We start from the raw sequence: 27,946 nt of genomic DNA, 5'->3' as shown, positions 1-27,946 counted from the left end.
AACATTAAAAGTGTTGTTATTTCACAACAACTTCGTGGGTGGAATTCTTTTGCTGTTTATTTTTTCGCTTACAGGCACTAAAGAAAATATAGTACAACATGATAGAAAGTTATAGTTCTCGTAAAATTTTCTCATTTATGTGAAAAAACGTGTACCAAAGAAATTTAGTGCTCAGTATAATATCTATATTTTTTTTAAAGGCAGACTGAATAATTAATTGAATATATATATATTCATACATATTATTACTATTCATTGCACAATATCTGATGAACATTTTAATTTCATGAGAAACATATTAACATTAAGTTAAAAAGAATATTAGTAATCCCTTATAGAAATTTAATACTGTAAGTGATATTTTGGCTAGTGATTAATTATTTAAAAGCACTATTAACAATGCTTTTAATAGTGTTTTTAAGTGATTAATTACTAGCCAAAAAATCACTTACAGTATTAAATTTCTATAAGGGATATTGAACGGTATTTTATATACCTCTGTCCAAGAAGATTTAGAAGATACATGCTTAGAGAGAGATATTATATAATTAATTCTTAGCGTTGACCGCTCGCTATATTACATATTAAATAACGCACACAGACTCTCTCAATAAATTGTAGAATGAACAGTAGCCATAAATATATGCAACTCCGATTTAAGCAGTACCTTTTCTAGAACCCACATGTACTCGCTCAGTTCATCATTGTATTATTAAATTTCAATATCGCTTCCTTTCCCTGCACGACTGAGAAGCATATCTTCCCTCATAATATTGCCACGTAAATAATAGTCGTTCGCCGTGCTCTAAATTCGAGGCGGACCACTTTCCGGAAGGCGGTTTAACCTTACCTGGAAGCGGCCAGGTTAAAAATTCAAATCAGCCCCGCATCGATTTCGAGCACCGCATGCGACAGGCCTTTCTACAAGACAAGATTGCATTTAACTTCCCAAAATTCTCATACACGTATCTAATAGGGTATAAGCAATATATAACATCTTTATTGTTTCTGTTTTCGCTTCAATATATCTGATTGAGGTCACAAAATAGAACTTGAGAAAGCGTCAAAAAGTTATATATCTTAGATACGAACTCCTGCAGGAAAAGAACGGTGTAAAATATATACAGTCAAGAACTACAGAGCGCAGTCAGTCGCGTATTCCATCTTGCCGCACCGATCATCGTGTTTTACTACTTCCAGGCGAGGAGAGGGAGCTCCGACTGAACGAGGAGAACTTCGAACGGGCGGCCGCATTACTCCGGCGGGTTCCGGAATTTACTATAGCTGCCGCGCTGCGCCAAGAGGAGGCCAATTCCGGGACGATCGTCGCCTTTTCGCACGGGAACAATAGGTACGAAATACCGAAAAGTTCTTCCCCCTCCCTCTCTTTCTCCCCTGTGTTTCATAACGCCCTTCGAGAATTTCGGGTGGTTTGTTCTATAACTCGATGGTTGGAACAAACGACGAGCTGTGACCTATTTCAAACGCCGAGAATGATATAGATCTAAGGAGAAGAAGAATCTTTCGCATTAATTAAGTAGGTATCGAAGGTTCAGACGATCAATAAATCAACTAAAGAAAGTAAGGAGCATAGAGCGCAACTTGAGATGCTCTTTCGAGCATATTATTTTATATTATAGAATATATCAAAAAATATGTATACTTGTGCGTGAAAAATGAGATAATACTTTTACGGACTATTAGAATTCACGAGTGAAACGGTTGTAATACCATCAGCAATACTATACATCTTTCATGAGTAACTGTAGAATATTCTGCATTTTACTATTTGATGACATCATCCTGCCCTAATGCAGCACAATAATTCCGCTGTCGTTTATATTTGAAATAAAGACGTCTGCATTACTCGGCACACATAACTAGGACAAAGAATTATTACCCGCTCGACAATAAAAAGTCTTTACGGTTGAATAATATTGTCGTAGCCAGATTGTCAAACAATTGTACGTATGCTACATGCATTTTGTTTCTCGTATCGTCGCGCTTTGTTAAAAATTGCTTCTCAGTTTTATTTCTCAGCTCTATATAGCTTTGTCGGTATGCATCGGCTATAAAAGAAGTTAGTGTGTCAATTGTCGAGCGAGAGTGAAGGAGCGCTCAGCTCAATACTGCATCCTTCGTCGGTACTCCGAGAATGCGGTCTACCTGTTTTCACCTAGCTGACACAAATTGGATAGACTTGCGCCCGTGTATATTGCACGGTATAAATTAACGTGCCGCAACTCGGATTAATATAGATGAAAACTCAATAAGCTTCTTAAAGGCCAATAAGTTTCCCAGAACTTAATTACGCGCCGCCTGTAAGTACATGCCATTAGCGGCGACAGCATAATTTAATTTGTCTTGCGATAAACACGTGAACCCGGATTGTAATGTATAAATTAAATCACTCTTAATAGAGTTTCAAAATTAGTATCGTCACGTTATTGTGATATTACTAACAGAATAATGAACCGAGAAATTTCTAATTAACGCAAGATAATATTATAAATAATATTATAAAAGATGTGATATTATAAAAGGTGTGCTAATTACGATACTTAATCCAGTTTAAATTATTACATTACATTATATTGCGATATTATATATTATGACAGTTTTAGATTAAATCCTGAATAATCATATAAGTCTACAATCATCAGCAATAAATAGAATATAATGTGCGTCAGGTATTTGGAGCTGCAGAGCAGCGGACGCAAGGACGAGCTTCGACTTCATTACGTATCACGTCGCGACGGAACCGTACACGTCGAGGCGTTTCCTTTCCGACTGGCCGATGGCGCCTGGCACAGGGTCGCCCTGAGCATAAGCGGCTCGCAGGTCGAGCTGCTAGTCGACTGTCACCCCCTGTACAGGCGATTGCTGAGACCTGGTCCACCTGACACCAATTTCACCCTGCCGCAGCTCCAGCTCTGGGTAGGGCAGAGGAACGTCAAGCACTTTCTCTTTAAGGTGAAGCCGCACGTTTTACTGCAGCATACGTCTTTCCGTATTCTTTTCTATTTCTTTTCTATTTAGTTGCTATTTAGTTGCAGCATCCAAGACTGATGTCAGTCAGTCATAAAATTTGATTTATAAAATTTGATTTATAAAATTAGCTTATACTCCTGCTAATTCAATTTGTATCAGTAAAAACACAACCCGTTTTCTGTTTAGTTTAGTATTTCTTGTAATATTCACACATGATGATCTCGCACCCTGAACTAAGCTTTCCGTATGATTCTCGCGCCGCAGGGTGCTTTGCAGGACGTCAAGTTAATAGCAGGACCTCACGGTTATCTTTCCCAGTGTCCTCAGCTCGACTCATCCTGCCCCACATGCGGTCAATTTTCGATATTACAGACGACCGTCGAACAACTAATGCACAATCTCAACGAGTTGACTCGTAGGGTAAGTAATTTGTACGTTTACACAAACTGGTGTTAAAGCGATACATGATTCAGTTCAGTGCCATAAGTTGATGTACAAATTATGTAAATCCTATACGCACATATTGCCATAATTTTATTGTATAATTATGTACAGAGAATGTTTTCTTTAATAATCTTCAATTTTCTAGGAAGTGCCCTAGTATAATAAATATCGTTATTTTTTTTGCTCATAAAATATAAATAAGGCAAATTGTTTTTGTTCATGGACATCCTTCCTTTCAGCTAGCCGCTGCAGAGGGCAGGATAAGCAAAGTGGAGGAGTGCGAGTGCCAAAAGTCCTGTAGGGTGAATGGTACCGTCCACGAGGACGGCGCAACCTGGGTAAGGGATTGTCAACATTGTTCCTGCGTCCATGGCGAGATTGAGTGCAAGCCGACGCGCTGCGCTCCGGTCACCTGCAAGAATCCCGTCATTCTTGAGGGACAATGTTGCCCGACCTGTCTCAGTAAGTAGAACATTATATTCCTGTCTTTTTCGTCCCTTTATCTCCCATTCTCAAACGTCTTTCCTATAACATTCCATAATCCATGATCATTTTTAATAAGAAAATATTTTTATTAAATCCCATTGATTCCTAAATAATTAACTTCAAAGCTTGACAAGAATCCTACAACATTTAGGATTTTTTCTTGTCTTTTGCTTAGCGCACAGTGTATATAGTTTATCATTCATATTTCACATATTTCTTATCTTTAGAACATCGTATAAATTCTTGACATTTGAGAGGACAACTCTCTTGAGTAGTCTAATGTCGCTTTCACATGAATCCGTCTTTTACTTTCACACACGCAACCGACTGATTAATTGACGTAGAGTATTTCGTGTTCAGTCGACCACTTCCGTCTCGTGCCTCACGTTACTTATCTCGCCATTCATGTTCGCCTCCGCAGAACAATGTTTGTTGCACGGCGTAATTTACGATCACGGCGAGAAGGTCTCACCGAAGCAGTGCGTCGAGTGCAAGTGCTACGACGGTATCTTCACCTGCACGAGATTCGACACTGACACCAAATGCCCACCACTACCGTGTCCACCCAGCGAGCAACTCAGCGTGGCGGAGGAATGCTGCAAGTTTTGTCCAGGTACGTTTTCGCTTGAAAAGCTACACGCGGAAACGAATATATATTCATTGAAAATTCATTTCCAAAACGAAATAACAAACCATCTAATATTTCATATCTATGCTGTATGATGTTATAACTCGATTCTAAACAGTCAGTATTGATAGTTTCGTCAAGAGAGTATTTCTTTCTTATAATCCACAGATTCTTATTATAAAAAAAGAACAAAAAATTACAAACATCTGTAGACATTGAAATTTAGCAGATAAATTTTAAATGGCGCATGTTATAATATTGAACCTAAAAGAATAACAAGCATGGAAAAGCGACAGCAAAAGCGTGGTTCGCATAATTCGTGTATCATTAACTCGTAACCCTCTCGTGCATGGAATTTTTTTTAAGCCTTCTTCCCTTCCGCTAATCTGAATAAATGCATATTATATTACGCTCATATAAACGCTTATATTAAGAGAAATAAATCGCTATGTATAGAGACAATATGAAAATGGATATAATAACTACTTATGTTACCCATACTAATTATTTTCAATTATTATAGTAATTAAACGTTATAAGATTATTGAACACGTATGTAATATTATAATATTTTTAATTCAAGTGAAATGAGATAACATTAATCCATGAAATTGCTACTCTCTGTTACTAATTAATTATATTGATATCTATCACTAATTATGATGATCTCTATTACTAATTAATTATAATTATAATAATTATAATCTAATACGCATGGGAGGGTTACTAACGTCAAATCGAGCGACAGTCTTTTATCTAAAACCGCTAGATCGCTAATTAAATCTTCTAACCGTCCTACGTATTTGCCTGGCTAACACAATTTAACCAGGGGTGGACTACTGCGCGAAGGGCCATGACTGTCATACTAACGCGTCCTGCATGAATCTCCAGACGACCTTCGCCTGCCATTGCGATACCGGTTTCCAGGGGGATGGCCATAACTGTCACGGTACCTAACGCTTACCTAACTTTACTTGCAATTAATCGTCCGTAACGTACATCGGACTTGCTCTCGTACGAGAAGCATGCAAACTTTATGTTAAGTCAAATCTTCACATGATTTGCGCAAAGCTTTTATCTTGTTTTAATTGAAAACGAGTGTTCAAAAATTCTACTTTTCTTATTTTTAATATGTATTTTTACTTTACTATCTGCTTTTGTTAGTTAATAGATGAGTACAAATTTGAAAGCGAGTTTCAGTGAGTTTAAGATAAACTGTTATCTTTTTAATTGTTGTACCTTTTTCGTGGTCACTTAATTTTTCAAATGAATCATTTATATTTTACGAAACTTGGTATATGTTGTTTTCCAACGTCATTTATTTTCCTGTGAATTCGCATGTTCTAATTAACCAGTTTATATTTTATTTTATTTTTGATACATTTTCGGAAGATGTTAAATATATAATTATAATTTATAATACGATTTCGTTGATTATATGATTAATGACGCTTTCTTTTCGTCTCGTCACTCAGACGTGGACGAATGCAAGCAGCAAGGTGGATCGAACGGTCACTTTTGCAACTCGAACACGAAGTGCGTCAACGTGATCGGCTCTTACACGTGCGAGTGTCTTCCGGGTTACTATAGAATGGACAAGTTCAACTGTGCCGAGCTGGACGAGTGCGCGACTGGTCAGCACTTGTGTGACGAGCACGCCACATGTGTGAACACTAACGGTAGCTACTACTGCATTTGCAAGGACGGCTATATCGGCGATGGCTTCACATGCAAACGTACAGTATATCGCTTTTATACAATAAAAATATTTTAATCAATAATTTTTTGATATTTGATGTGATTACAATATCATTTCAATTTTTTTTGCTCCGTTTTAATAAATTAATAAATCTATTAAATAAAGAAACAAATTTGTCTGCAATAAGACGCGAATAAAATAATAATCTTTGTTATTTAAATTTATATTAATTAATCTATATAATTTTTTATATTTACCATTTTACAAACAAATTTATATAGTTGTAAGCAATTTATGTGAAACGATTATTGAGTAAACATGCCAATCTATTAAAGACTCTTACGATGTTGAAAATAGAAAAGAAATCGAAAAGAATCAAATATCTTTATTGAAAAATTTGCTCTCCGAGTGAATGTGTACACAAACAATCGCAACGGTATTTTCATCGCGTGAGTAAAGCGGTGAAAGAAGATTTGTTAAAGTGGAGAATGTTTATTTTTCTCCGACATACCATTTCACAAGGAAACTAGAAGCGGGAAAATAAAAAGATCGCTCTTTAAGGTTGGTTATTCGAATACGAATTGAGTAACTCCTCTTCTATTCTCAGAGAAAGTTAGTCTCACAGAAATAAGAAATTATTTCTAAACTAAATAATAATAAAACTGCGTTGAATCTCATTAAAAATCAAATGTTAATTTAATTTCAATTAAAAAATGGCATTGGAGATAATTGCACCTTTATTTTTTAAAGAAAGCAGGTCTGAACTACAAAGTAAAACTTATCTTGTCTTTGTAGCTGTGTGCAATCAGACTTGCCAGAATGGTGGCGAATGCGTGGCACCCGGAAGGTGCTCCTGTCGACGCGGTTACATCGGCAATAGCTGCGAGCTCGACCTGGATGAGTGTGCCAGCGATCTGCATCGATGTCATCAGTCATCCACGTGTTTCAACATGCCCGGCTGGTATTACTGCCGATGCAAACCTGGCTACAGGAGCGCCCTGCACGACAGTACTCAGGGCACGCAATGCGTCGACATCGACGAGTGCACCGATCGAACTGAAAGGAGGCACACGTGTCATCCTACCGCGAAGTGCGTCAACACCGAGGGCGGCTATGAGTGCGTGTGCCCGCCGGCGATGGATTTGGAAGAGTCCGGAAAAGAATGCAAACTCAGTGAGTTCATTCGTCGCGTCTAAAAAGATGCTTTTGTCTCTTAGAGTAAAACTACTCGAAATTGTACCGAGAATGCAAAACAATTGTTACATTGCTGTGCTATAATTCTAGGTTGCTGGTTCGAAGGTCGCGAAGTCAACAATGGCGACCTTTTAGTGCCATCCGGAAATCCTTGCAGGAGATGCATGTGCGAAGACGGTGTGATCACTTGCAGGGATCCCATATGTGACTGCAGCGTCCCGGAAAGTCGCCAGGACAAGTGCTGTCCACAATGTGATCCCGACGCGTCCTGCAGACATCAAGAACTCCATAACCTAGTCTTCAGAAGCGGAGAACGTTGGATATACCAGTGTCAGACTTGCGAGTGCCTGGTAATAAACCTGTCCGAGCTACAATACACATCTGTCCGCAAGCGCGACAGATTTGTGAATCAGAAGAATATTTTAAGCAACCAAACCCTTCAGCTCTCAAACCCCCCCGCATATCGTAGTTCCACTATAAGAACGTGATTTCTTAAAACAAAAAAAAATTACAATAACTGATTTCAAACTTTCCGCGAATTATCACACGGTCTATTGCAGTACGGCGAAATAGACTGCTGGCAAATGGAGTGTCCACCGGTGACCTGCTCGAATCCCGTGACCGAGGAGGGCGATTGTTGCCCGCGCTGCGAGGACGATCCCTGCGCTCGTGAGGTGCCGGCGAACGGCACCTCGTACACGGTTCCTAGTCGTCCCCGGCCGTGCAGCTACGCCGGCATCATCCACGAAAGCGGCAGCTCCTGGCAGGACCCCTACGACAAGTGCACCACGTGCGAGTGCAAGGTAAGAAGAAGGATCGGACGTGTCATCACGCGTGTCCGTCACGTCGCAGGACCCGCGATCGGTCATTGAACCCGATCCCATGCGAGATCCGAAGGATACGGATAGGATAAAGGGGGGAATTCGTTGGAGAAGGACGACGTCATGGGCACGGAGGAAGTGAGGATGGTCGTCCGCCGAGATCTGCCGAGTCCTTTCCGTATTCCCGTAAATTTTTAACAGCATTCTATTTAATCTCGATGATACGGAATATGTTGTATAGTTCGATGACAATTAGTCTCTCGTTTTTTTTTTACACGCGTTTAGTATAAAATGATGTATTTTTCATGTGGTACCGCAAGGAGATTGTCCCGGTCATAAAATGGTGATGTATATTTTCGGCTTTTAATTGTTGACAACGCAAACAATATTTAAACAACGACGATATTGAAACGCAGACCATCCCAACGAGATCTTGGTACCCATCGCGCTTACTTCTCTCGCGAATTCAAGAGCTCAAGGTCAGTAAATGAAAGGAAATATTGCCTCAATTTAGCCGTGAATCTGTCATGTGCCTATTAAATTGCGCTCGCTGTACTATGCCGACGTAAGATGCAAGAAAATTGCTGTGCAGGCGTCCATCGCAGAATATGTATACGTACATATACATGGCGGAGCATCAACGCAAATCGTATCAATCTATTTCATTTCCGTTCGTTTCGCATCTGAGTTTTTCCGCGATGAAAATTAGCGTTTATTCCCATCAGCGTTACCATTTTCGTAACAGAATGATTTTTACTCTACTCTAACGCACTTAAATACCATCACCAACCAAATTACGTGTTAACTCTGCGTATTAGTTTCTCTTAAGACGAAGAAATATTGCTTGTAAAAACATATTCAAATATTCAAATAACGGGAGATTAATTTTACTTCAATTGCTACCGAATCATACTCGCACATTTTACAATCCATTAAATTAAAGTCTCCACCTTCTTGGTACATACGATCGAAATTGTCCGCCATGCAAACATGAAATTATACACACAAGCATCCATTTATCATGTTACTTTTACTCGCTCTCTTTACTCTCTGTCTGTCTGTTTTACTTGTCGTCAGTAGGTAATCCTCGAATAGTACAAGGTACATACTGACTGTTCTTTTTTTTTCGTGCAGTATGCCGTTTTTTTGCGGTGTGTATTAACGCGAATCGATTTTGCAAAGCTAAACGCTGAAATTTTATTAACCGTACGCTGAGAGAAGAGGAATAACGTTTATAACGTATGTTGGAAATCTGACTTCACATTCGCATGAATTTAACTAACCAAATTACTGGAACGCAAATGTATATATATGTATATATAATATAAAAAATATATAATAATATATTAATATATTCAGTATTAATATTATTGTAACCAATATTATCTTCTCTCTCAGCGTGCTCTAATGCGTCGTGCTGGCCTTGTCATTATACGATCTCAGCGCTGTACTCACCACTGTAAATTATTCAAACTTCCTATTTTTATATATTGTTAGACACATCCAGGGGCGTCCCTAAGCTAGCCTAAAATAAATGTTATTTGTTTTTCGTTGCCTGCCTTGCACGTGGCAGCATTCGTCGTTCGTTTCTCCATGTGTGAGAGGAGAAACAGATATTAGATTATTAAATCTATATCTTAAATCTTAGATTATTAAATGACTGTCTCTTCCTAAAACCGTTTTTAAATCCGTTTTTTATAATTCTATCATGATTTATCGTTCTTCAAGGCTCACATCTTTATAACGCAAAACATTGAGAATTTATTTAATCCTCATGTTTTTTTACAAAAAAAAAAGCAGAAATGTCAATAATCTTATCAGCAAAATGTAAAGAAAAATACTGCAATTAATTGAATGCAGATGTAATCAGGAATCTAGAAGAGCATGATTTGCAAAATAATTCTTTACGTATTTTCCAATGAAAAAGAATTACTTTTTATGTATAGACATTGTAGATATGGAATGCGATCGAATACTGCCATGGCCGTGAGAATCCCGGTTCATACATATAATCAAATCTCAAAAGAAAACGCTGAATTTCGAGAGAGCTCGTTGTTTCGCTTCTTCGCCGAGTGCTTCGCTCATCGTCATCCTATTGCTATCTCGAATATATAAGACGAGGTGTCCGTATTTCAGAAATCTCTGCTTAACTCAAACTTCAGTTGCAGAAACTATAAATTGATAATAGCATTAATAGCATATGGTTTGTCACGGATGGTTTTAACAATAATTTAACAATTTATAATTTAGATCGTTTATAAAACTTAAGAAATGCTAAGCTTTTTTATACACACATACACACATACACTTTTGTATAATCTCTATAATCTTTTTTTTAGATTTCATAATTAGGGTGACGATGAAATATGTATGGTGTTTCAACTTATCGTTTTATCTTTCAGACCGTGAAAAGTATCCGAATTCGCGATCTTTTCTTGATATAAATTGAAAAATTTCTATTAAATTAAAATTTTTTTGAAAATTAATTAAGATCCGATCTCTGTTACTTCTACGGCTTAATTTCCCTTGTTTTGCTTTCAACAATAATTAAATTCCCAGTCACCGCGGCATCGAAATATCAATCATAAATTCTCCCTCTCCAAGTGTGGCTGATAGATAACATGGTAAATCCGGAACACCTCATATACGCCAAACCGAGATTGAGCCGAGATCTCACGATCGCGCGTGCTTCGGGTCGGCCCTGCATGGATCATTTTATTAGTGTTTACCGCCCGGCGACGATTAATAGAAAACGGACCTGACCTCATAGTGAGCGTGCACCACGACCTTGACCCCGCCGATCCGATTCGCGATCGCCTGATCGCCGGTCGACGACAGTCTAGTATATCGTGCCGTAAGTTCAATCAAGGGGATTGAATGGCGTGCGGGCACGATCCGCACACGATTTCATCAGTGGATGACATTGGCAACGATTGGCCGGGGACCACCAGAGTGGAATTCGACTGATTCCGCTGGCGCCTAGGCCAATCATATCGATCTTTTAAGCAGCGACGATCGCGAATGTGGATCGACGTGGCACACCAGAGAGGGTCCTGGTCACGCATAGGAGAAATAGCGAGGGAGGGATATAGGAGGGGAGAGTTGGGCCGGGGAAACATTGTCTGCCTGTGACTATGCTGTTGTAAATTAACCCCGCCACCTTGCCCGTGATGACTAACCTCATATAGCCTAACAATGGGTATCCTTGCAGGTGCCGTACTGCGCCCAATTGGTGAGCAATAGCGCGTGTTGTGTGCATCGGTAATCACGTCACTTCTATCTCACCTATAATCTCTACTACCTGCCTCTTCTCTTCTGTCTTTATTGTGTGCTGATTAATGTACTACGACTAACGGAGTGCTCGAGTGCTTTCTTGCCCACCCCTCCCCCCTCTCCTCTATTCTACCTGCTTAGACGATCCTGTTTTTTTGTTAATCCCGACTTTTTCTCTCTCTCTCTCCTGCTGCCTTTCACTTTTTTGAAGTTTCTATATTTTGCACCCTCGCTCGATACTTAGTAATTCTTCTTCTGAGCCTTTTCTTCTCTTCTTATTAGAATCTGTTACCATCTGTCACCTATTATCACTACGTTAATCGCCGCACGTTGATCACCAAAGCTTTATCACTATTCAATAATGGATATAATGTATATATATGGGCATAGATATAATAACAACGAATAATATAAATGTATCGCAAGCACGGAGCATGTGCATCTGGTCGCATTCGAAGGAGAGTGTTCTCGACGTGACGTTGACGATCTTTTAGATTTGAGAGCGGGGCGGATTTCTAATTAGTTTGGCAAAATTTCTTATGACATTCATGTATCTACTCAAAATCACTGACCATTCGACATTTAACTATCGTGCTGCTGGGAAAAGTTCATCTTTACGATCTAATCTTATTATTCCGATTACACAGACAGTTGATTAACGGTACCCATTCGTTTGCTTTGCTAATTCCTTATCTAAACTCCTCATTTTAAATATTCATGTTGCTAAAAATAGCGTCTGCACGTGACACGCCGCGAAGAAATAATTTGCATGCCTTTTATCGCGTAAAATAAATTTTCGTCGACGGATCGAACGAGAATACGACGTATTGTTTTATCTCGTCCGTGGGAAGATCAATTGCACGTTTCCGAAATTTGCATGCGTCGACGCACCTCTCACGCATTCTACTTCCTACTCCCCAACGTTGCGCACTGCTCCCTCTCACTTTTTTCTCTTTCACCTTTTTTTTTTTACTTACGCACACTCCGAGACGCACGGTCGTTCATGCAAAAAGATATAAGAGAAGGCGATCGTTTCGGTCGGCGGATCTTTCTCGTGTCGATCGAGGAGCATGGCGCACGAGGTGGCAGACACATGTAACATACATACACACATACATGTGCACACACACATATACGGACTGCGTCTTGGATCCGCGATTATGTCTATTTTTATGTCTCTTTCTCTTTTCTTTTTTTTTTTTTTAATTTTTTTTAAGAGTCGTTGTCGCACCTAAGCCTCCACTGCACCCTCCTCTGATCTGCATTCGAGATTCGGTAGACGCACCCCAAGAGGTCTCTTTCTTTCTCTGTATCGATTTATCAAGCGCCGATTCTGGCAAGACGGAAATTACTCGCACAAAAATGCAAAATGCGAACAATGAAATACTGAATACAGCAAGAAATTATAATGAGTAAAATTTCATACTTTGTTGGACTTTAAATTAAATTTTCTTATTGAAATATTTAAGGTTGTCGAGTATTATTTTATAAACATTGTGCAAGTATCATGCATATTATACACACGGAAGAAAAGGATTAGCTACTATAGCAAATCTAGTCGTAAAATATGGGATAACAAACATTTTTTGTAGCGAGAGCTATAATTTAGCAACAGTAGCGAAACAAGCAGCAAAATCTTTTTGCAAACTAAGTAGCAAAAAGTTCAGCAAAACTTTAACAAAAGGTTTTGCTATTGTTGCAAAATTATAGCTCTTGCTGCAAAAAATGCTAATTATCCCTACAATAAATGTAAATAATATAAACGTTAATTATCATGTTACGTTTTACGACTAGATTTGCTATAGTAACTAATCCTTTCTTTCCGTGTACATGCTATAAAAGTGTCCTGCCAGGATCGCAGCGGAAAGTAGTGAAAACTTAGAGATTTGTCGCCGGGTATCAAAGACATACTATGGAAATTCATTGTTTTGCCCCCTTTCGAATGTCAGCATGAGTGTCCTTACAGTTATTGTAATTGTGATCATGACCATTTACAAATCGTCTTCTTGACTGAGAGAAAAGGGCGCCGCCGATGCGGGTGTGAGGAACGTCGCAAGGGAAGTTTCAAGGGAAGTAAAAGCGGGGGTTGGATTCTTGCACGTTGGTTTATTATCTCGCCACGGCGGAACTGATGCGGTATTGTTCCACGAAACAATGAATTACATACTATGGACACAAGTACCTGCCTCATTACTACAGGTTGGAAAGTCTTGGCGCGCCGAGAAGTCGATTGATAGTTAACCCATTTGTTATTGAAATACTACGTCCGTGGTATGTGGAAAAAAATTAAATTTTTTAATTCATTTGTTATTAAAATAAAAATTCTTGAACACGTATGTAACAAGAAAATAAAGAATGGCACTTATTGGAAAAAGAATTGATGAAATAATCTGATCTATCGATAAAATGTCTAATATATTGCAAAAGTTACAAGAAATATGGGTTAATTATGAATTTTATGATTCAAAAGTTTCCTTTTTTGTGCAAATATTAGAATGGAAAAGACTTTTTGTTAGAAGCTAATTCAGATTAGCATAAAACGCATTGATATTCTAATACCACAAAGAATAATTTCAAATAGGAATCAAGAAATATTCCGTTTTTTTTTATACTGTATATGTAATACACGATCGGAAAGCAATTTAACACTCATGTCATTTCATATAATTGCATTTTTCACTTTTAATGTATGTCATTCTTACGACGGTACCACGTGCTCTCATGAATCACGTTGGCCAAAACTTTCCAATCCGAAGTCGACGGACCAAGTCGACAATTTACGAACAAAAAGCGCTTGATTCTCTCCGCCGTGGCTAACCCAGTTTCCCACGAACCTCTCCGTAGGACGGGCAGCTTTGCTGCAGCTACGATTACGGCTGCGCTGGCGATCTGGGCGACGACAAGCAGCAACATTCTCCAGTCGCTGTTCCTGAGCCTCTCGTACGCCATCCACCAGACCCTGCGGTCCAGTCGCTGGTCAACGGTGCACCGGAAGCAGCTCTACCAGCGGTCATCGGCACCCCCGGCACCATACGCACCATCACCACCGTCATCACCACCTCCGTCGCGAGCACCACTTCCCCCGTCTCGTCGCCCTCGCACTACTCGTCATCCTCCAGCATCAACAACGACAACCCCCACGATCTCGGGCAAGGTCACGCAACGGGCTCGCACATCTCGGTCATGTCGCAGGCCCAGCAAACAGACATGGCCTATCATGCCGCCAGATCGCAGCAACAGCAGCATCAGCAGCAAGCGTCGCCGACCACGAGACACCAACAGTACGTCGGAGGCTCGACGACGTCGTCGACGACATCAGAACGGTCCGCGGCGCCGTCGGCGACGACGGCGAGAACGCCGTCCGCGACGTCCATTGGCGGCAGGTCGACGACGTCGCGACGCGGCCCGCCGTCGAACACCGTCAATCATCGCGGCGGTGCCGCCATCGCCTTTTCCTCTTCCTCGTCGTCGTCGTCGTCGTCGTCGCCGACTCTCGCAGTGGCCCTGGCAACCTCAACGATCGAGGAACCTGATCTACCACCCGCGAGCGTCCCCACGCAAATTCGCCAGCTGGTTAACCGCCGTCGGCCAGCTGGTTGGTCGCCAGCTACTGTCAAGGACAGAAGGAAATCTATGGTTCTTGACAGTGCCACTTGAGGGCCGTGGATCTAGAGGAAGATAGAAAAGAACGAACCCGACACACTTGGCAAGGCATTCCAGACGGGAAACCCGAAGGGTCTCCCGGTCGTCCGACGCGCGTTGCCCGTCTATTATATCGTCGACGAAAAAGGGGAAAACGAGACCGACAGTTCGCGAAGAGCAGAAACGGGATTGTTGGCGGTACGGCCGATGTTCGCGGAGGATCGGCGTCGCCCGCGTTGCCACGAGGAAGATTCGTTCCTCTTTCTGGAGCCTGTTTCCGGAATTCGTGTTTGGCAATTCCGAAGCATAACGGTCAATACTTAATCAACGGAGCTAGATCGACGATCGCGTCGCTGACCTCGGCCCTAGTCCCCCTAGGCTCCAGGTTCTAAACGCTAAGATCCAGATCACCGATACTGTCAAGCCTCGTCTCGTTTGCGGGTGAGATCAACGTAGTCGTTATTGACATCCGAACCTAGAACAGAAGCCGCGGGCCGGGCTTATGGCTGAGAGCGCGTACGCGTCCAGGACGTTCGCTTTTCCGCTTGAATCGCTCGCTCGAGCCGCGGTGGCCTTCGCCTTTGGTCGCCGTCACCAGACGAGCGTCGAGACGCGGCGCTAATCGTTCTTCGAGAGATAATCGGTGCGGAAATAAATTTTAGAATCAACATCAAGAGTTTGCGCCCGACGATCAACTTGCAAAATATTAAATATGATATAGATGTATAACAGCCTGTGGTTCTACCGAGCTAAAGGTGCAGGTTAATCTAAATTGATTTCGTTTGTAAACTTCCGCTGAAAGCGTAATTGTCCACATATTGATTCCTTACAAAACTTGTTTGTAACTTCTTAAAGCACATTACATATATAACAAGAGAACTTTATATTGTTGATACGAATAAATTAGAATTAATAAGCTAAAGTATTTAAATAAGAGTGAATAAGAGTGTACACATCAAAGAGTTGAAGGCTATTTTTTGTGAATCTTCTATGAGATGTGTCACGTAATATGCAATTCAAAAACGAACGAAATTTGCTTATAAATGATTGTTTTCCTTACATAAACTCTGCGACGATCACAATAAAACGACCGCAAAACTGTTATTTAAGGGAAAAAACTATCACAAGCTTACTAATTTGCGGATAAAAAGTACTGCATATTTTGCAATTCGTATTTTTACGATTAGATTATACCAAGCGTAAACAATGTACCGTCGTATTTTCACGTAATTATCAAAATTGCAACAAGACGCATAAACGCAATAAATCACGTAATGTACGACTATCAAGTAGGTGTCATAAATAATTGCGTATAGCTAGAAAATTTCTGAATACTCCAAACAGAAACGTCTCGAATTCACACGAATTGATAGATTCGTAGTAACTATTTGATGATGTTGATCTTCAGCACCGATTATCGATCGAAGCAGCGCGTCCTTCGTGGATGATCGAGCGAACCGAGAGCGCAGATTCGCTTTCGCAGAAAAAGCTCCTTTCGCGTATTTGATTGAACAAGTAGCGCACAATATTTGGGCCTTATAAAGTAAATTGTTGATGTTCCGCTAAACCACATAAACACTTGTATGTATGTATGTACGTAAACGATGGCAAAGCAGGGGCGATATATATGTTTGTCGTAAGGAATTGATCCCCAACGGAGGGGAGGAGACACACAATAATGTATGTTATACGTATATATTATATATGTACATATGTGTGTATTATATACATATAATATACATATAAAGAGAAGTAAAAAAACGTATGTATTATATTATACCGTGTACTATATATGAGTAATTCCCGCGAATCCATCGATATCTCCAACCGAATGCACTGACTATGTCAATCGTCAAACGCCAATGATAACGCGGGTGGCTCTATTACGCTAGAAATATCCACTATGGAGGATCATATCTCGTGACAATATAAGCGATATGAGGCCCCGGAACATATACAATCATTGTAGCGTGCGTATCCGGCGATAAAAAAAATAGTTACGCTTGCGTGGGAGAGTACGTTAAGGGTAATAGGGTAGATCGCGATCTTTAAACCCAAAGAGAAATTCAGTCTATCTTCTGAGGATTCGGCTTAATCCGATTCCATTTATCCTTAGTCATCCTATGCAGGAGACGGACCTATGCTCGATTCACGGCTCTCGAATGAGGTGTCGGAATGCGCCACCGAGAGGCAGAGTAGCTTTCTAACTCACAGTATGGCAATAAAAGAATTTCTAGCATCGTTACGTGGTACAATTGTTCACCATCGAGGTATCGAATTAAGAGTGGTGGTAAGTAACAATTAAACGACACAATACAGTTTAGTTCTTATATCATAGTTGTTTCTACGGAATAATGTCAATTGAAAGAGCGAATTTTGTAGATATATTGCATACTGTAGTTAAAAGGCCATCGTAGGAAGATCGGGCCCGTGTGGCCCTTCCTATGTCCTCACACGAGGTAAAAAATCAAGTATGTCCGCTACTCCGACGTTCCCAAACGACGGAAGGCTAAGCCTAGACTTTTCCTACGTGCATTTTGCGATCCGTGAAATGCGCGAAATCAACGGATTTTAACCTCTTGTCCGCGCTGGATAATTTAAGCTCTCTCGGTGCTAAGTTCCGCAGGAAGACTGCCGTACTTCAGCATTTCGCCCGTTCGCAAAGTGTGCATTTGTAATAGAGTTGGTTCTTGCAGAGTTAAGCGTAAAATAATTTTTCGTAGCAAAACGCGCGTGCGTGTGAATTGAATTCACGATATAGATATACGATGAATATTCCCCTGGAAAAAACTTAATTTGTTATCGCTATTTATTTAATATAACGAGTTAATGATAATTATAGAAAGTACCGAGTCTCTGAAAAAAAAAAAAAATCATTTTGCGTTCTCTTTCTTTCTTTCAGCAACTCGTCATTAATATGTTACTGACTGCCGCATCATTTTACACATTCACAGATCTCAGAGCAACCAAAAGTCCTAAACACGAACATCCACGATTCACATCAACGCGTAAACGCGAGCTGGTTGCTGACGTCGTCGTAGACACTATCTAATAGACTTTCGAAATTATCACAATAATTCGAGCGTAGCGCCTATTTGCAACTCGCCTACGAGCAATAGCCTAAGCGATTTTAATTATTAACCGAGATAATCAAGAAACGTGAGAACAGGCGAGGACACGACCCCACCTAATTTTAAAAATTACGTCTTAGCTGTAATCGCATAAAGAAGGGCCTAGCTAAACGTAATAATTCAACTTTGAACTCCTGTCAGTCAGATACCGAACGATGAAAACCGGACGTGTGCCGGCTTGAACGATTCTTTATCTCGCTCAACCCTACATGACCACTACAACTACATTCCTCCTTGACTAACAATAAATAGGCACTAATGAGAGAAACATATATATAAATAAATAAATGAATATGCATATGTAGTCGCTCTATCACTTACGTCGTTTCTTTTTGCAAATTCTTTGACCAACTTAAAATAGCTCTTATATTTTCACTATCATAATTACATTTTTAACTAAAATATTAAAGCGAAGAATATTAATATAACAAAGAATATTCACATATAACATTATATATAAACAAAAATTTTGTCGTCTGAATTATTGTAATTTAAAAACTATTAAATTGACCAAAGATTCGCTGAAAGAAGATACAATAGAGAAGCAGGGCATCCTACATATATATATTCATATTATTGTGTATAAATACATATGCAACACACGGAGAATACGTACGAACGTATACACATGTATACATGGACACAACGGAGAGAAACGATAGGAGGGAGGGAGTTAATTCGTAATTAAGTAGGATTTAACGAATCTCCAGGCCGCTATTTACGTTCATTAAAAAGAGAAAAAGGGATCTTGACGAATCTGAGGACTCAATGTAATTGTTCATTCAATGTGCAATAATTTAATAGTAACACCACTTAATTTGTAATCGACTATTTGGATCGGAGCGATGCCACCGCGTTTTGTCGTGACCGGACGGACAATTATGTGTAAGGAGAAAAGGACAAGAAAACATGAGAGATCGGAAAATGTGTCGACATTATTTCTCCGGCTCGAATTTGTCAACTCTATTGTCATTATTTACGAATGAAATAACTAAACATTACAATATATCTATCCAGAGAGCCTTTAAAAAATATAGAAAAGCGCTAAAATCAAACTTCTGTCAGCTATACGTTACTCACGACAATACGAAACAATATTGTATGTTTAGAAGTTTGAAAAATGCTGCCAATTTGAAATACGATTTACCATTATCTTGTCAGAGAGAATGTCGTACATCTATCAATATAGGTTTTAATTGCTTAAATATATTTTAAAGCATTTTAAACCGAGTTTACTTCGTAAAGGTTTAATATAAGGGACCATCATTTGTCGCAATCTTTTATTCGTTAACGTTCAATATTTTGATAACTAAATAAGCTCTTTGTGCAGGTAAAAAATAAAGTGAGCTTTTATCGATTTACATCTTGGAATATTTAACTCATTGTTAATTTAATACTTTGTTTATCAGAAATTATTATTGTTCTTGATACAAGAAAATGTTTCAATTTTCAATGTTTTAATTTTTTATTTTATCTTTCGTTATGTGACATTTAAATACATACTGCGAGTTTTGTATCCTCTGTGTAATTTTTATAATGTGCGATACTATTGCAGAATTCATCGGAACAAATAGTTAGAAACTGGGAACTAAAAATATAATCTTAGAACTATAGCAAGTCTAATTGGCGTCCTGAACCAATTCGTCTTTAACTCAATTCTAGCATTACCTGATTTGGTATAATGTCCTTGCTTGTGTTCTACGATCTTCTTTTACTCTGAACCATCTAGTTCGCCAAGCTCTTGCTTACAGTTCTAGTTGACTTATTATCAACCAATCAATCAGCTACTTACCTGTAAAATAATTACAAAATAATTAAAACTAAATTATAAAATTATCTTAAAAAAACAAGTCACATTTTACAGTTATGTACATTTATCTTGCAACCATTTTCGTGATTTACGAAGTTAAAAAATTTACGGGAATATTTCTGAAAGAGAAGAAAAAAGTAAAGAAAAAAAAGGAGAAGAAACAAAGTGTGATCAGACAAATCAGGGAGAAATTCGAGCTGAAAGAATATGAGTGACAGCGAGCGACACACGAAACACACATATGACACACATAGACACGGTTGAAAACTAGAGATGAGCCATTATGTCCCAAAATCAAATTCTTTCGGAATTAAAACAGTCAATGAAAGACTGATAGATTTGTTAGTAGAACAAAATAGAGAATCTCACTCTCTTCAAACTCTTGTATAAGATTTTGCGATGAACCTTTTCAATCGGATGATACGAAATGCATTAAGAGATGAGCCAGTGTCTTAAGAAATAAAACGAAGAAGAGAGTCAGTTTAATTCTTCTTCATTCTTGTTTTATATGTTAAGTAACGGCATACGTAAAAATATTAGGACAACTTGTCTGCAAACAATAAAACAACTAATCCATATTATAGAATCTTACGGACTTTCATCAGATTCTACTGACAAATCTTACTGACAAATTTTAATGATGGGATATAACGGGTTGTACTCTGCGCCTTAAGCACTTCGTACATGTGCATGAGCAACATAGCGTGATAACGCAGACAGGCCGATCTATTGAAAAAGAAGGATTAGGCTAGAAGAAAATGAGAAAAATAATAGTATAATAATAATTATTATAATATATTAATATTATTAATAATAATAATATAACGATAACAATAAATAACACTGTTATTCTGATTGTATATAGTCCTGTAATGTTATAGTACCATATAGGAACGCGCGCGCGACAAATATATATTATATGTATATAGTATGTATACATATATGTTAATATAATATATATATGTATATATATTATAATTAATTAAATACACAACAAATACACATACACCAGGGCGCGTACGTGCGCGAAACGATCGATAACGATTAATCATATGCTCTTAGCTATTACACACAAGATAAAAAAAATTGAATCGTACGAATTTACGTATGGAGCAAACGATGGGAAAGGGAGAATAGTCAAAGAGGCGCTAAATCATTGCCGGTGTTATATGTTATTTCGTATGACGATGTCGTTCGCGTTCCGGCTATTTTCTATGAAAATCGTCTTCTTTCTCGATGAAGCGTTTTTGTTTCAAACGGCGCAATGTAGCCGATGCTTATCACGAAGGGCATAAGTATAATTGATATTTTATACAGCACAATATTTTTTTGCCATAATTTAAATATTTAAGTAATTTGTGCCACAATCAATTATCTTACGTTCTGTTAGAAATTTATAATATCATAGGTCGCTTAATTTTTATTATTATTTCATGATTCATCATATCATCGTTTGACTGCGCAATCGGTTTCCTTCATATCATTGACATATAGTTAAGCATCAATAAACGTAATTTATTAAACATATCAAATAAGTTATTTTACAATACGAATTTAATATCTTAAGACATTAACTTTTTAATATAATTGGCTTTTATATTGCGATTTTATTTCGTTTAAATATTTCATTGTTATCTCTCTCTCTTCGAAGTAAATCCTAATTACAGAGAAAAAATATTTTATTCTTTTTGCCTTATGCCCTTCGAGTAATATTCAATTGTCTACAATTTAATTAGACATGTGACTTAATATATTATCAATATACGTGTAAGTATAAACGGTAAATGATTTTCGAAACGCCAATTTATCGGTGAATGATGGTTGACGATGGAGAACAATAGAATTAAATGATTAGTGCTGCATACTTTATAAAGTCAATAAATAAGTAACACAGAAATCGACCTCTTGTTAAAGAAAGACGTGTATTCGAAACAATATAACTTTGTTCCACGAAGTAAGAAATCGAGGGAAATCTTGTCGCCAACACAAAAAGAGACGCGAAAAATCTTTTGTACGATTTCGAGATTTTATGTGTTCCTTGTATATAATACTTAATCAAAGGCGAATTTTGTGAAAATTGTACGTGCAAAATCAACAGTTGCTACAAACGGCGATAATAATTATTTCAATTTGTGTATTATAGCACGGATGTAATTATATTTGGAAAGAAAGAAATTACCATTACATCAGAAAATAATAAAATCATCGATATAAAGTATTCAAAAGTTTAAAAACATCAATCAAACGTTCGAGTCAATTCTATATAACGAATAATAATTTCGATTGTAAACATATACCAAATGTTGACCTCACATAATGAGAATTACACCTGAGAGAGTATGTCGGCCTCTTCAGATTAGCAATTTGTAAATTCATCTAGTAAGATGATATTTTTAGACAGATAAATCAGGTAGGTAGATCGATAGATAAATCGGTACCTAAAATCAGGACGGCGATAGACAGTCAAATTCACTTATCATAGTGAATTTCTATGTACATAACACATTCATTGTCGCATATTTTGGAGCTTGACTCCTTAAACGGAGTTGACAAATATGCTTTTCACGAACTCAACACCGTATTATGTAAAGAGTCAATAAGATCGTTCCGAAAATTCCTCAATCTACACGAATATGTTTTACATAAAATAATGTAATCTTTGGCCGTAGCTTAATCAATGACATAAAAATCAAACGACGAAAATATTTTATTAATCGGTCCACTTTAAAGGTTGGACGAAAGTATAACAAAGATAGATCTCTCAATGGAATTAAAAATCGGCTTCATAAATAGAAAGAGAGAGAGAGAGAAAAAGGATACGTTTCAAGGGGAAAATTGATTCGTTCGCCTTTCACCTTACGGTGATGAACTCGAGTCATTTGTGCAGCCTAGTGAAAGCTTTACGCGTGCCTCATACGATCAACATTACTATCAGTGCAAGAATGATATTACTGACTGGTTTCCATTTAGTAACACAAGTCGACACAAACATCGTTCTATCTTTCTTGGCATTCAATGAGTAATAAAGACAGACGAGTCTTGTGTCAGTAAATGGAAAGCACTATGATTACGAAATAAGCTGTACGCAATCGGTAACAGCCTCGATAATCAAGATTGTCAAGACTGTTGAGCATTGACAGTAATCGAAAGCGTTCGAAATTTCGTAGCTCTATTTAATATTAAAAGATATACTGTTACGTTTGATTAATAGTATGCCTAATCAGTACCACAAATAACTACTACAACGACTACCAGTAAGCGCTTGTTGTGCAATGCGAAGAGATCAACTATCGGGAACTACTATTCCTCGTTCACTTTTCTATCACCTTCACATTGTCTAAGACAGAAAACTAATGGAAGTTGCTCTCATTATCCTGACAAAGTGGGGAATGATCGTGTCTTCTATTATACGGGAAGACTACTTACAAGGGACATTGTTCAATTTGTCCAATTTTGTTCCCTTAAAATATGTTATTAAACATTTAAGAGATTCTGTTCTTTCCTTACGCATGCCTAATTACAAGCTTAGAAGGCGAAATAACCTTCTAAAATTTCAGAGCTACGATCTTCTTTTGACACAATATTTGTGGATTTACTTATTTACTGCGTTGAAAAAATTTAGATTAAAATTTGTTTAGTTTTGATCGAAAAGCCAAAAAGAATTATAAAATTATTTCGTGTTGATTTTTAATTTTTATCTCTCTGTTTTCCCAAAATTATTTAAACATTATTAGAAGAATAATATAGTACTTTTAATTACGAAGCTAGCTCAAACAATTAGTTGATTACATATTTTTCGAAGAATAGGATATCGCAAAAAGATAACTCTTTGTAAATATTGCTGATAACAATCACTGTACGACAAAATCTAGTATGATGCCATATAAATGCCTCAATTATCGCAATCTAACAACATGATTTGTTGCGGTGAAGTAATCGGCAAAAATTATATTTCAGACGAAATTCATATAACATTAGAATAAGCGTTGAATTAATGTATCGCTTTTGAATAATTTTACATATAATAATTTATTATATATTAATAAATTATACACCTAAGATAAGTAAATTGCTTTTGCAATTAAAACTGTTATAACTTTTTTCTATATAATAAAGTTAATATATTTTGGAAAAACAAATGATATTTTCTATAAAAAGAAACAAAAAAGAGACAAAAATTTTGTTATTTATTTGACTTTACGGTTAAAACTAAATAACACTGTTCTAAAACATTTTCGATTTAATAAATAGCATCAAAAATATCACCAGAAGATTTTAGTTTCAAAATTTTAGAAGAGATTACTTCAAACTTAAACTTAATTAAACATAAAAAGATCTCTGGAAGTATCTCTTGGATCTTAACATTTAATAACATTTTCACTTATTTATTATTTAATAACATATTTCACAGATAGAAAAATTGCCGCTGGACATTTAGATAATGTCTCTTGTTGATAGTAATTGGCATTATCATCACTGCCTGGTCTAATATGCCGCTTATCGTGTTAAGTTACATTAGAACATCAATCAAAGTACAAGATCGCTATCTCCTCGGGAAAAAATTGGAAAGAAGATTATTAAAATGTAATATTGTTTCCTGCACGAATATTCCGCTATCGCGTACTTCATTGTCTCTTGTTCAGAATTAAATCCGCAAGTAGAATTGAGTTAATAAATATTCAATTTTTTATAAATAATAATCAATACGTATGAGTAAAAATTAAGCATTCAAATATCATTTTAAATTATGATAATTTCTATACTTTCTACGTAACAAACTAAAAAAAAAAGTAAATCTAAAAATTCAATTGTTCAATGATCATTGCTAGCTCATTGCAACTGTAAAAATGAATAGAGTGATTCGTATATCGAGTGAACATGATTACGGCCCTTAGCGCGCGAGCTTTATCCAATATACTGATATTTAACTTTAGTTACTTGTAACTGTGCAACTATTTCAAATCTTTTGATATTTCTGTATTATCTATAATTAAATTAAATCTTCAGAATGCGCAATGGATATAATTCATTTAACATTTTATGTAGGAGGACGATCACATTTACATTTCTGTTAAGACAACGATATTATAATGCAAATGTTGAAAATGCGTGTATCTAAAATGTCATAACTATCCGAACTCAAGTGCGAACTCAACTGCGAAGATCAATATATTCAGTACAAGTTTTGAGTAAGTCAATGATAAATTTTTGACCGATCGTTCCATTATAGGGATATATAATGTAATATATTTAGATTAATAATACATAATTTTATTTAAATATTGAGAAAAATATGTCATGCGAACCCCCAAGAACAAATGGTGCGCGCATTGTTGTGTTCTAGTCTGTACTATATCAAATATGTATCGTTGTCATCTTTATACGACCATCGCGACGATTACCTATAATCATGATTATCATGGATAATCATATAAATAAAAACAAAGCGAAGATATACTCAGAAAGAAACTATGTCACTCTTATACAGATGCACTTTAACTCGATAATGTCGGCAAGAGAAAGAGAGAAAAGCTGACGTCATTCGAAAATGTCTCGATAAATTTAACATTATGCTGGAAATATAATAGGAAAGTTTGCTTAAAGAAAATTAGGAGTATAAATAATTTCGTAAGAGTTAGATTAATAATTTTCCGTATAATCGAAACCAAAATTAAATTAAACTGTCATCAATCATTATAGCTTATTAATCTTAAATTAAATTATTTAATTAAAGATAATTTGTACATAACAAAAATGTTGTTCGTTGTCGAGATTCAAGAATAATGCGATATTCATATAATTTGCGATTACGTGACGAAATGATTCTTACGCTCACATGAGTAACATGAATTTGTCGGCCAGTTGATGTCGGCCTTGTCGACAATTGTCCGTCATATCATCAATGCAAGGCTTTATCAGAGTTAACCGATCTCAAGCCTCCTCCCTTCTCCCATCTCTCCCTACGTCGCACGAGTCTCTTCGGGCAAACAAAATGTCCTTGGCCGGCTTGGGATGTTACAAATTGCATTTACATAAAACAATTATCGGGCTTGACGCGCGCTGGGGAGGTAATTTATGAAAGATATATAAATTGTGGATTCACAAAACATTGGAAATCGTAGCGTTTTGTGAAAAAGCGTGTCGTAATCGTCGCCAATTGATGGAAACAAAAATGATCGCTGATTTAAATTCAACGTTACTTTTCAATTTAATTTTTATTTTATCGTTACCGTTTTACCGATTACAAATATGTGCGCTATTTCTTAGTAATTAAGTACGACATATCAGAATTAATAATATTTCCACATTATAATCGCTTTTGATGATACAATATGTTATTTATGCACATGATATATATTGATTTTGTCCCCTAATAATTTAAAAAGACTTAAAATAATATTCTAACTTCATTATTTTTAATTTTTCTTTTGAATAATTTAATATAATATTATTAACTATTAATATATGGTCACTTCTAGAAATATATCAATAAAGACTCGTTTTTTGCATGGGATATTTTATTAAGTAATAAGAATATCCAAAGTATAATTTACAGAATGCATTATCCGTCAATTACGGCGACGTTCTCCACGCTTCCACGCTTATTGCGCGACGAATGTTTCTATGTACGTGTACAATGTTAACCCGATAGCCTACGAATTGCTGTGCGGCGAATCGCGCCGTGTAGGAATATAATGGGGTTCATCTCTTGTCTAGTCAGGGTTATGGATAAACAAATTTGTCACTTAGTCATTTCACTTTTATCGCTGTGAATACGTAAGATATCCTTTTTTTTTATTCGTCAAGAGCTCGAGCGAGCGGACGAAATTGATGATGATTTCCATACGTCGAAAGACGACGAGAACGATGATTAAACGTATGATGCGATTGTCCATATTAATGTATCGCCATTGATTGCTATTATTATTACTTGTCATTATTATTATCGATTACCGATTATTATGATTACGATTATTATTACCGATTATTAGTTACTATCACTACAGCTATATAATACCTTTGTAAATGAGAATCAAGACACACTGAGGGCTAGGGAAAAGAGAAACTTAATAAATTGAAATTCTATTAACCCAAAGGCGTTCGATTGTTATTTACGCCTAATATTTTATCCCCAGAACATGACTCAAGAAATCGAGAGATGAAGAAGTAAAAAGATGAAAGGTAAGTTGCATGCTAGTATTGTATGAGCTACGATTAAAATTATTTGCAAATAATTTTTTAAATTACTTATAATTATAGAAGTATCTAAGATACAGCAGGTCAATTTTCGTGAAAATTTATTATTATTGTTTGTAATCTATGTAAACCATTTCGACCTAATATATAATTTTCGCCTTACGGCTTTCTATACTGATTTACATAGATCGTGTCCCTGCTTATGCATGTCAGTTTTAAGATACATCGCTGCAAAACGGCGGATGTATTACGACATCGGTTCTTTGTGCGAAGATCTTTAAATTCTCTACAACAATTTAAAATTTAAAATTTCTATTCCTTTATTCTCGACCAACTGGTAAAAATACAAACGTAAAAATACACGTTTCAACTCCAGGCTTGAGTCCCCATCAAGTGCAGTCCAATCATCAAAATTGACTCGTCATGTGGTAATCAAAAGATTATATTGATATATTGATGATTATTGATTATATAGACTGCACCTGACAAGGACTCAAACTCAGAGTCGAAACGCAGTGCACACCATTCACATTCCTGCCAGTTAGTTGAGAATAAAGGAATAATTTTGGTTTTTAATCACTGGCGGAGAAAGTTATTTTTCTATTAAAATTCTATGTTAGTAATGTCAAT

At 37.1% G+C, this 27,946-nt stretch overlaps 2 protein-coding genes across 5 annotated transcripts in view; one reads left to right on the top strand and one right to left on the bottom strand.

Annotated features, from left to right (window-relative positions):
• The window catches only part of LOC139820695 (protein kinase C-binding protein NELL1), a 76,098-nt gene extending 48,883 nt beyond the window's left edge, over nucleotides 1-27,215 (top strand). The window contains exons 3-14 of one of the 4 annotated variants that reach the window (XM_071791153.1): nucleotides 1,201-1,351; nucleotides 2,691-2,973; nucleotides 3,256-3,411; nucleotides 3,675-3,897; nucleotides 4,343-4,534; nucleotides 5,379-5,498; nucleotides 6,025-6,285; nucleotides 7,044-7,421; nucleotides 7,533-7,792; nucleotides 8,003-8,245; nucleotides 11,475-11,495; nucleotides 14,381-27,215. In XM_071791153.1, the coding sequence (XP_071647254.1) occupies nucleotides 1,201-1,351; nucleotides 2,691-2,973; nucleotides 3,256-3,411; nucleotides 3,675-3,897; nucleotides 4,343-4,534; nucleotides 5,379-5,498; nucleotides 6,025-6,285; nucleotides 7,044-7,421; nucleotides 7,533-7,792; nucleotides 8,003-8,245; nucleotides 11,475-11,495; nucleotides 14,381-15,193 (3,101 nt within the window). In that variant the 3' untranslated portion in view covers nucleotides 15,194-27,215. Of the gene's footprint in view, nucleotides 1-1,200; nucleotides 1,352-2,690; nucleotides 2,974-3,255; nucleotides 3,412-3,674; nucleotides 3,898-4,342; nucleotides 4,535-5,378; nucleotides 5,499-6,024; nucleotides 6,286-7,043; nucleotides 7,422-7,532; nucleotides 7,793-8,002; nucleotides 8,246-11,474; nucleotides 11,525-14,380 lie in introns of all 4 variants that reach the window. The other 3 variants (XM_071791143.1, XM_071791169.1, XM_071791162.1) reach the window with 3 other exon arrangements.
• Nucleotides 1-27,946, bottom strand: part of LOC139820820 (WD repeat-containing protein 18) — a 187,759-nt gene that overhangs the window by 62,911 nt on the left and 96,902 nt on the right. The window lies entirely within an intron of this gene.

This window comes from Temnothorax longispinosus, chromosome 1 (genome assembly GCF_030848805.1).
Source record: "Temnothorax longispinosus isolate EJ_2023e chromosome 1, Tlon_JGU_v1, whole genome shotgun sequence".
Taxonomy (NCBI): Eukaryota; Metazoa; Arthropoda; class Insecta; order Hymenoptera; family Formicidae; genus Temnothorax; species Temnothorax longispinosus.
Note: the sequence above shows the minus strand (reverse complement) of the source record. Positions and strands in the feature narration are given on the sequence as shown.